This window comes from Apodemus sylvaticus, chromosome 22, assembly GCF_947179515.1.
Source record: "Apodemus sylvaticus chromosome 22, mApoSyl1.1, whole genome shotgun sequence".
Classification (NCBI taxonomy): Eukaryota; Metazoa; Chordata; class Mammalia; order Rodentia; family Muridae; genus Apodemus; species Apodemus sylvaticus.
This window is the reverse complement of record NC_067493.1, coordinates 55,095,234-55,106,210: the sequence shown is the minus strand read 5'-3', so window position 1 is coordinate 55,106,210 and position 10,977 is coordinate 55,095,234. Positions and strand designations below refer to the sequence as shown.

The window sequence follows — 10,977 nt, the reverse complement described above, 5'->3', positions numbered from 1 at the left end:
ACGTAGCCCCTGGAGGACACGCCCACCACCACACCCCTCAGCGCTTTCCTACTGGAGCTGGGTTGTTTGAGGAGGAAGTGAAAAGGACTGGCTGGGTGGGGAGGGAGAGGAGGAGGAGGGGGGGGAAGACTTTTCGAGGAGAGCTGAGCTGCCCCAGGAATAACTTGAGACTCAAGAAATTGTGGCTGGGTGTGGTGGTACCCAGGGGAGGAAGATCAAGAGAATGGGGCTAGCCTGGGCTATACTGTGAAAATCTGTCTCAAATAATAATAATAATAATAATAATAATTATAATAAAACTATGTGACAGTCAGAACAGGGTAGGGGGTGGAGACCACACTGTCCTCATGATGAAGAGGCCACTGTATCTTCATTCCATTAACAGAATTGTTTCCACTGAACTGAAGGTGCTGCCCGCCGGCTGGGCCACTGCACCTCACAGAGAGAACATTGTGTCAGGGTACTTCCTTGGATGGAACAAGTTAGTCGACTTTCAAGTGAACAAGTGTCCCTAGTACACTGTGACCACTGACCAGATCTAAACCCTGTAATGTCCGTCACCAACGCTTTAATAAGAGATGAACTCACAATGCACATCTGGCTTCCTCGCAATGTGTCCGTTGAGTGGTGGCCAGTTTCCTCTGGCCTTTAGTGCGGCCTGGTGGTCTCCTTCCTCCCTCCCCCCGCGAGTCTCCTTCCTGAATCTCAGAAGGCAGCTCGTGTGTTCCGGAGTCGGGGAGTACACGTGGACTGCCTCCAGACCTGCCTGCCTCCCGTCCTTCTTCCCAAGGCCATGACAATGGCCTCCTCTCTCCCTCTGACATGGGCTTTCCTGATCCTTGTGTCAGGACACCCTCCTAGGACCTGCCTCTGTAGGGCTAGCACTGCCCTTGACGGGGGAGCATGAGAGAGAGCAGAGGCAGACCCGGAAAGGACAACAGGTTCCTGGTCCCAGGACTTAGAGGGCCTGCACTTAGTGTTTTGCCCTGGAGATGTCTCCTCGGCTCATGCCGCCACCTACACACAGCAAGGTCTGGAAGCCTGAGTAAACAGGGACTCACCGTCTAGGGCTGAGTGGGGAGCCGAGAGAGAGCCCAGAAAGGCCTTAACTGCTTCAGGAGTGACTCTGGCATTGCTTTGGGGCGTAAGTCTCCCCTCTGCCAGCTCTCAGTCTCCAGTTTCCAAGTCAGGGAATGGGTTAACAACTTTCTGAGTCTGCCACCTGGTGGGTACCTAGCTCTCCCCAGAAATATAACAGGACCCCGTGCAGCGAGAGACAGAGACTCCAGACGGGACCAGTGGGAGCTACTTGGCTCAAATTCAAAAGCATATTCATCAGGCGGTTTCTTCCCGGCAGGCCCTGGAGAGGCGTCTAGAGGGGCCTAGCAGCGTGGCTCTCAGGCTCCAGACGAGCTGCTTCAGCCAGACACTGGCTCGCCTTAATTCCAACGAATTCCTGAGCCCAGGGTACAGGAGAAACATACTGGCCAAAATGGCAGGTGTCACGGAGATCTGGGCTGAGACTCTATCTATGGAGATCTTTGCACAGTGGCTCTCCAAGGGTATGACTGGGTAGCGATGTGACCTCTGCTCAGCTGGCCCTGAGCGCCCTGGGACCCTCCCACACCAGCAGCGTCCCCATGCAGATCCATGGTGATGGACAAACCTTCCCCCACCACAGAGAACCCCCTGGAGTGAATGCCGCCCCATCTTCCTGGGGCGGGTGACCCTCGATGATGAACATGGCCAGACACAGCGAAGACACAAAACCCTGTCGGTCCACATCGCCCTCTCGGGAAAGTTCTTGATGTCGGCAGTGACCGTAGGGTAAGTGGGCTCCAAGCCTCAAGGACCAGCTCAACTCCCGGGAGTCACTACTCCTGAGAGCCCGAGTTCGACCTGGGAACACCTGTGCTGTTGGTCCCTCGGCCAACCATCTCCTGGCCCCACTCGCGGTGGCTGGACTCCTGCAGCGCTCGGCCTTTGGTCTCGATGGGCAGGAAGCAGGAGGCCACAGCAGCCAGGAGGCAGCAGCCACTGTAGACGGCCAGGGTCAGATACACGGAAGATTCCAGCATCACCTGAGGAGGAGATGCAGGGATGTGAGAATGGCTTCTTGAGGGGTTTGCAACCTCATAGGAAGAACGATATCAACCAACCAGACCCCCAGAGCTCCCAGGGACTAAGCCACCAACCAAGGGGTACACACGGCTCTGGCTGCATATGTAGCAGAGGATTGCCTTGTCAGGTATCAACAGGAGGAGAGGTCCTTGGTCCTATGAAGGTTCAATAGATACCCCAGTGTAGGGGAATCGAGGGCAGGGAGGTGGGAGTGGGGTGGGTGGAGGAACACCCTCATAGAAGCAGAGGGAGAGAGGATGGAATAGGGGTTTCTGGGAGAGGGGGGTGGGGGGAGAACTGGGTAAGGGATAGCACTTGAAATGTAAATAAATTAAAAAAAAAAACAACTCTCATCCTAGCTGTCTGGAAGTTAGTCTCCTCTTAGCAGCCTCCAGATGGATATGAAGAACTCTCAGCTACTCTTGCACCAGGCCTGCCTGGATGCTGCTGTGCTCCTGCCTTGATGATAATGGACTGAACCTCTGAACCTGTAAGCCAGCCCCAATTAAATGTTGCTTTTTATAGGAAAAAAAAATAAGAACGGCTCCTCAGAGCTGTGGGCTGACGAAAGCAGAACACTTCACCCCTGCAGGCATCCTTCCATAATCTTTGCTCGAAGAGGTGGAAGCAGGAGGGATTCTTGAGTTCAAGGCCAGCCTGAGCTACAGAGTAAGGCCCATCAGACTTAAGGTTCTGAACAGCACCAGGCACAGTGGGTGCCCGAATCCAAGTTCTCGCTAAACATAGAGAAAGAGCCTGTGCCAAAAAACCCAAACTGTACAAGCAAGAATCCAGAGTCACTGCTGTGGTCTAGCCTGTGCCAAATTCCCTGTCTGATGACAAATGCCAGACCTCAGACAGCTCAGTGCCCTGTTCCCGAGGAACCGGCACAGAGTGAAGACGCTCCAAAGAGCACAAGCTGCCTTCACTTTGGCTATCAGACTGTTTTGAGGCAACGGTCCCCCAGAACTTGGAAGTGCGATTGTTCCAGGGGTCTTGTCCCAGAAGTAGGAGGAGGGGAGAGGAGAGCCTGGTGCGGATCAGGAGGAGCCTGTGTTCTGGGAAGGGATGCCACCAAGTTCTGAGGACCTACAGACCGCCTCTCAGCTGACACTGATGGGGAGGAGGAACAGTGTGACCAGGACTGCTGAGCCGTGTGAGCCTCTCACTTAACCCTCAGCCTCACATCAGGACCCCGATGACAGACTTGGGGGGCACTGGACCCTGTATTGGTTGCTCTCCCCAGCATGGCCGTGGTCAATGAATCTCTGCTTTTCTCCTCCCTCCATTTTTTTAGTTGGCACACTGAGGACAGCGCGTTCAGATCTGCAGGATCCAGGCTTTGGTCCTGATACCTCTGGGGACATTAGAGATGGCGTAGAAGGGACGACAACACAGAGATGGATGTCAGCACCCTAATTTGCTGAACCCCTTCCCCAGAACAGGTAAATCTGCGCAGACAGGGAGCAGATGGTGTTTGCTAGGGGTAGAGGCAACCCCTAATGGAAAGATGGGCTTGGGGTGTGGTAGTGAGAACGCTTTGGAAGTAGACACAGTGGGTGCACAGCATTGTGAGTGTGTGAATCTGACCAGATGGTTTGTTAGGACACAGCCCCTTCAGGTGCTGCCATTGGGAAGACCCTCGGAGATGCAGCTCCACACCCCTGCAGACTTTCCCCCATCCCATCCCCATGGGTGCAAAGAGCTGACAGACACTTTCTGCTGCAGCAAGAGTTCCTTAGCTCCTGAAGCCTTCTCCCTCCCCAGCTCTCAGAGTCCAACCCGCACCTCCACCTAGGAGTCTGGGCAACCCAACTGCAGACACACAGAGCTCGTATTAACTAAGCCTACTGCCTTGCAGACCGTGAAGGCTGGAAACCCAGTTTTATCTGGCAGGACTGAAGCCTCTTGCTGCAGACCCTCTCTGTGCTGTGTAGCCTGTCTGTCTGTAGAATTTTTTTAAAAGATTTATTTATTTATTATTATATGTGAGTACACTGTAGCTGTCTTCAGATGCACCAGAAGAGGGTGTCCGATCTCTTTATGGATGGTTGTGAGCCACCATGTGGTTGCTGGGATTTGAACTCAGGACCTTTGGAAGAATAATCGGTTCTCTAACCTGCTGAGCCAGCCCCTGTCTGCAGAATTAATGAGGCCTGAAGGACACGGGACACTGGGCCTTTCTTTTGAGTCTATGAGCTTCTCTCTTCTTCCCCCACAGAAACCTAACATTGTTGTCCTAATCTTTCTCTCTCTCTCTCTCTCTTTCTCTCTCAATGTGTGTCTCTCTCTCCCTCCCCTCCCCCTCTTTCTCTCTAGCACTCCCCCTTCTTTGTGTATATGTCTCTCTGTGTGTATATACACGTCTATATGTTTTTCCATCCCTCTCCTCTCTCCCTTCCTCTCTCCCCTCCCCTCTCTTCTCTGTATGTATATGTCTCTGTATGTGTATATATGTCTCTATATATGTCTGTGTGTGTGCACATGTGCATGTGAGTGTGTAGCATACGTGTGGAAACAAGAGGACAATTTACAGGAGTTTGTTCCCTCCTTCTGTCTTGTGGGTTCCCAGGTATCAAACAGAAGTTATCAGACCTGGCGGTAAGTGTGTCCCCCTGCCGAGCCATCTTGCCGGCCCAAATCTTTAAGCCAATTAAGTTTAATAACTCAACCTACTACTAAAAGCGATGAAGGCAAAAAAGTTGGATATTGAGACCCTACACAGGAACGGGAATGTTTTGAGCCCACAGAGTTCTAAACTGAACTCACCCAGAACAGCCGGTTTAGAACTGGAGACAGACACTTGTTCTGCTGCAAGCCGGTGTGCGTTGTTTTTAGGGTCGCTATCTCACAGTTATCTTAGCCCCAAACTCTGCTCTCAAGCCTACGTCTCACTTATGCCTCCCCACACTAGCTGGGACCGCCTGCCTGTGCAATGGCACCCAGTGGATGCAAATTACTCTGGGTCGAATCTTCTGGTCCGTTAAGGGCTTTCTGGGAGGGGGAGACCTGAATTTTATTCCAGGCTTGTCTGAGTCCCTGCCTGTGACCTTGGGCCTTTTATCCTTCTGAGACACTGTTCCCTGCTGGAGTCGGTTGCTGGGAAATGCTGTCCGGTCGGCCCAGCCGGCTGCTACCAGGATCTGTATCTGGGGCAACACTTGCCTGAGCTATGAACGGAGTAATGAGCGCGCCCACTCTCGCCATGCCGCTGCAGGTGCCCAGGCCCAGCGCCCTCGTCGCCGTGGGATACACCTGGAACGTCAGGGTGTTAGCCATGTGTCACGGGAAACGCAGGAACGCCTCACCCCTTCCCACCCAGTACTGATGGGGTAATGCCCGTGGGCAGGATGGGAGACGAAGGAGCTGAGAGGTTCCTCCAAAGCAGAGAGCGCGAGGTCAGCTGCGGGCCGGAGCCCGGTTACCTCATCAGTGTTTGCCGCTGGGGGGTATCCACAATTGGATTTTCTGGTTAACAATGATGGGGGAGAGGTGTGTACGGAGGGCTTGTCTGTCATGGTCCGACCCCAGTATAACAGAGAAAACTGTGCAAACAGTTCAATGGGGATGGATGGATACCATGCATTGATACATAACACACGCTTGGTTACCGATGTATGTGTAATTGCGTAAGCACATGATTGGTACTCAATACAAAATGAATAAAGGGATTAGTACTACAATTCTGGTGGGTTTTGTTGTTGTTTGTTTTGTTTGTTTTTCTGCTGGAGAACGTAAGGCTCTCCAAGATGAACTTGGCAATGACCTCTCCCTAACATTCCACTCCTCCCAGCTAACGAACAGGGCACAGAGGGGTGCACTGCACTTCTGTGTGTTGCTTGGAGCAACTCTGTATGCCGTGTGCGTGCGTGCGTGCGTGCGTGCGTGCGTGCGTGCGTGCGTGCCCTTAGTGGCCAGAAGAGGGCGTCAGAGCCTCGGGAGCTGGAGTTATAGGCAATTGTGAGCCGCCCAAAGTGGGTGCTGGGAACCAATCAGTTCTGTGTGCGCTCGTAACCACTGAGCCACCTCTTTAGCTCCTAGTCTGGGTTCTCAAAGACTACAGAAGCGTTCATCATGGTCACCGATAGCCTCCTGCTGAGGTTTAGCCAAGGTCAGAAAAAAAATTTTTTTTCAGTACGGGGATGGGGGGGTGGGGGTGGGGTGGGGTCACACCCAGGACATTGAGAGAGAAAGGCAAACACTTCGGCGCTGAGCCACGCTGAGCCGCCCGCTCAGCTCTCCCCCAAACACCGCGGAGACTGTCTCCAGGAAGGTGAGATGTGAGCTGCCCCCGAACGCACTGCTTTAGCTCCCAACTCTTAGGCAACTCTGGAATTCTTACTCTGAGCCTAAAGCTTATATGAGGAGGGAAAAAAATGGGGGGGGGGGACACAGGTATCTGGATCCAAGAACCATTGAAATTCTGGGTAGACAGCATCCTCACCCCCACGCCCCACCCCTCACCCCATTCCATGCCCTGTGCCCCACCCCCACCTCCCATGCACCACCTCCCACTCCTCACCCTCTACTCTCCATGCCCCACCCCCACATCCCACCCCTCACCCCATTCCATGCTCTACACCCCACCTCCCATGCGCCACCTCCCACTCCTCACCCTCCACTCCCCACGCCCCACCCCCATCCCCACTCTCAGGCACCTCTCCTACCTCAGGTGTGTAAACATAGGCTGCTTGGAAGCCTCCAGAAATAAACGCTCTTGCGATGAATAGTAAGAGGGTTAGCACATTTCTGGGGAGGAGAAAACAGCAGGAGAGGGTGGGGTTTTGCTTTGTGTCTGATTCTCTCTGATTCCCACCTTCCCTGGAAGAACTGATATCTGAGTCTGCAGAGCCCCCACCCTTCCACCCCCCACCCCTGCCACCAAGCACCCAGCACACCTGCACAGCCGCACCCCCAAGTGCTGCCAGTAAAGATTGACTGACTCTTACAGAACACCCGCTGACAGCCGGGAATGCCTGTGGTCCACAGCTGGCCTGAGAGTGGGGGATCCCCGTCTGAATGACTGAAGTCCCCGGCTGAGCCTCAGCCAGAGAGCACGTGCTTAATGTGAGTGAGGCTGTGGGTTCTAGTAGGACCTTATTTGGCATTTTTTCGCCACTCTAGATCCCCAGCCCTTGGCTCTACTGCTCCTCTTGATAACCCAGAACACCAACCTTTCATATCTAAGTTTCATCTCTCACCCCCAACCCATGGCCCAGAGTCCCAGTCGGGATGCGTCCGGGGCCCCTCAGGGGTCAGGTGTATATTCAGAGGCTCTTAGGAGTTGGAAAAGTCGAGAAATGAGTCTGCAGTATAGGGTCTGTTTGAAACAAGTTATCTTTCCATCAAACAAATCCTTTAACGCAACTTTGTAGCCACATTGTACTCTGGAATTCTACTGAGCGTCAAGCTCGTGTGAACAGTCTTGTGTGTAGTCACCCCGTGGTGGCTGAGTAAGAATGCCCCCCCACCAGGCTCATATATTCAAATGTTTAATCTGTAGGGAGGGGCACTGCTTGAGAAGGACCAGGAGGTGGGGCCTTGATTTCAAAAGTGCAAGCAAAGGCCAGTCTTGCTTTCTCTTCCTGTTGACAGCAGACAGGATGCAGAACTCCCAGCTCCTTCTCCACCACCCTGTCCCCTTGCCTGCCTGCCTGCCTGGCGCTATGATGATAACGGACTTAACCTCTGAAACCGTAAGCCAGCCCCAATTAAACGTTAACTCTAAAGCTGAGGTTCTTAGAGATAACAAAGCCGCAGCCCTTGCTGTCCTGGCGGAGGCTTTTGCCTTGAGCCTGACCGTCTGTCCCATCACGAGGTGCCAGGAGCCTAATCTAGTCCTGGTGAGGGTCTGGGGGTCCTCCTCCAGACACCCACCTTCCAATGCAGATGAACAGCAGGAGGCTGCAGAGCGAGAAGATGGCGAAGCACAGAGCCATGGTCTTCTTGCGGCCCAGTCGGTCGATGACCCACAGAGTCACAAGGACGCCTGCCAGGAGAGCGGGACAAGGTAGGTGGCGGCTTCTCAGCCGGGCCCCAGTGGCCTAACCCACGCCATCCTCTGCCCCTGAGAGTGGACCAGCCCAGCGAATCCATGCACTCCAGAATCTGGCTCAGCTCAGCTTTCAGACACTGTGGCAGAGCAACGCCTGCTGCCTCTGTGTGGGACACAGTGCCACAGGGACCTGGGAAGAAGTTAACCCTGGGTCTCCCATCCCTGAAGGATGGCATCTGGTGCAACCAGGCAGCAGAGGGCCCTGCCTGGGACTCACACCTAGTTGGATCTAAGTCCTCCTGTTAATACTGAGTTGCCTTGTAACCTGGAGCTGGTCTTCTCTGAGCCTCAGTTTCTTTATCTATGTGTGGGACTAGTAAAATGATGCACCCTGGGCTGGAGAGACGGCTCAGCGGTTAAGAGCACTGACTGTTCTTCTAGAGGTCCTGAGTTCAATTCCCAGCAACCACATGGTGGCTCACAACCATCTGTAATGAGATCTGACTCCCTTTTCAGGTGTCTGAAGACAGCTACAGTGTACTTACATATAATAAATAAATAATTTTTTAAAAAAGTGATGTACCCTATTTCCTTAGAGGTAGATAGTGCTTTTAATTAGTATATTATATAGTATATTATTACTATATAACCATAATTATGTTTTGAGAATATACTTACATATCTTTTATTCATCAAAGGGTCTTCTAATTAAATACCCTTTACTCCAGCACTCAGGATGTAGGGCAGGAAGACCTCTGTGACTTTGAGGCTAGCCTTCTACATAGTGAGTTTCAGGGTAGCCAAGACTACACAGTGAGATCTGGTCCCAAAAAAGTAAAAGAAGCCAGGCAGTGGTGGTACATGCCTTTAATCCCGGCACTCGGGAGGCAGAGTTCTGGTGGATCTATGTGAGTTTGAGACCAGCCTGCTCTACAGGAGTGAGTTCCAGGATAGCCAAGGTTACACAGAGAAACCCTGTCTCGAAAAGTCAACTAATTGAATGCTATCAGAGCCCCATGTCCCACACTTATTTAATTATTGCTTATTGGGTGTCAGGATCTGGTCAAGGAGGGTGATGTGTGTTCTGAACAAAACTGAACAAAAGCACACATAACAAGAAACAAAGAGAGTCTACATTTCAGAGCACTCACGTCATGGGAAGCTAAACCCCCCATGCCGGTGCTCTCCCTTCCGGCTGTTATTGAGGGAGACATTTTAGAACGGCTGTCGGTATGGGGCACAGTTCTGAGTTCTGCCAGCAATTGGAACATTCAGTGTCTTAGGCAAACTCTTGTATGGCTCTGGGACAAGGGTGTAAGATCAAGGTGTGGTCTGTGGAGGTGACCCAGGCAAGATGGTGTCTTGAGGACTCTGCAGACTGCTTGGCTTTGGCTGAGCGGAGTGTAGTGACTGTGGGAAGACGGGAAGTGGGAGGAGTCTAAGTGATGTCAGGCTACCTGTAGCTCCTTTAGTAGCACTGATTCAGCATGGGATCTGAAACTGTCCTTGTTGTATGGGAAGGGAGAGAGGAGGGAGGAAGAAAAGGAGGGAGGAGGGAGGGAGGGAGGTGTTTAAGTTTTGAAGTTCGATGCCCCTCTCCTCACATACTTGTTGCTTTGGGGGGAGGGTCCTCCGTGGCTCCATCTCTGTACAACACCTCAGCTGCTCTTTTGTTCTAGGCTATCCCTTCAGGACTGTTTATACAACAGTTTTCGAGAGCAAGGACCTTGTCCCCTCTGGAGCAATGACAGGACCTGGCAGGCAGTTATAAAGTCCTGTGCTGCTTTAGCCTGCGGTCCCTCGGTACCATGGTTTGGACATGGTTTGAGGGCGTGCCCCTAGGAATCACGTGCTGCGAGCTCGGCCCTCAGTGTAGAGATGTCGAGCGGGACGATGGCCATGGCTCCTGTCACTCTGGCTTCTCGTCTGTCCTTCCATGGGCCTCTCTGCCGTGTTTCCTTCCATGAGGGCTTCAGAACTGTGCACCGAATCCACTTCTTTATAGATTACCTAACCTCAGGCACTTCGTTACAGTAACCGGGACGAGTCATCCCCACCACCCCCAACCCCCACACACCTTCCAGCTGGGTCTTCCTTACCAAGGATGCAAACCAGGGCTGTGGGACCTACAGTGTTGAGCTGCAGTAAGGTTCTGTGCACTGCATTCATCTTGCAGCTGTGTGGCTGCTTCCTGCTACGGCCCAGGACTCTTGCTCTTTTAACAGAATGCCAGCCTTACTGGTTTGTCTGTGTCCTGAGTCCTAACCTCAGGCCTCCGCTGTTTTTTGCAGTGTGTAGCAAAGGGACATATTTATTCTGAATCCTAAGCAGATGACCAGCCTTACCTGGGAACTCAGACAGGGTGGTCCACAGCAGGTCCATGTAATCCTCTTGGCTCAGGTACTCACAAGCTAAGCTGCATTTGGCTTCCACCGCCTTCTTCCGGCTGGAGACTAGGGTGGGGAGAGAGGGGCAGGGATGTTCGGTCGGTCACACCGCTCGGCACTGCAGTTTCCTGTATCCTATCCCTTCTTGCCTGTGAACAGTGGGCTGGGAAACCAACCGTGAAAGATTCCAGTCTCCAGGGCTTGAGGGTTGCGGTGCTGTGGTTTGGCACTGAGACACCACAGAAAGAGCTGGGGAAAACAGACGGGCTCAGGGATGAGCCCCAAGCAGGAGACAGATCACTAGCTAGACCTCTCTGAACCCTGGCTTCTGCCCACTAGTGAATTTTCTTCTATTTTGAGGTAGGCTGTGTGTACTGGCTGGTTTTGTGTGTCAACTTGATACAGGCTGGAATTATCACAGAGGAAGGAGCTTCAGTTGGGGAAGTGCCTCCATGAGATCCAGCTGTGGGACAT

The 10,977-nt window shown here is 52.8% G+C and overlaps 1 protein-coding gene across 1 annotated transcript in view; it reads right to left on the bottom strand.

Moving 5' to 3' along the window:
- Positions 1-1,874: 1,874 nt before the first annotated feature.
- Positions 1,875-10,977, bottom strand: part of Svop (SV2 related protein) — a 42,878-nt gene continuing 33,775 nt past the window's right edge. Inside the window, exons 12-16 of the mRNA XM_052169152.1 lie at positions 10,462-10,569; positions 7,999-8,110; positions 6,789-6,870; positions 5,287-5,376; positions 1,875-2,081 (exon numbers count right to left, since the gene is read on the bottom strand). Coding sequence (XP_052025112.1) covers positions 1,875-2,081; positions 5,287-5,376; positions 6,789-6,870; positions 7,999-8,110; positions 10,462-10,569 — 599 coding nt within the window. The remainder of the gene's footprint in view (positions 2,082-5,286; positions 5,377-6,788; positions 6,871-7,998; positions 8,111-10,461; positions 10,570-10,977) is intronic.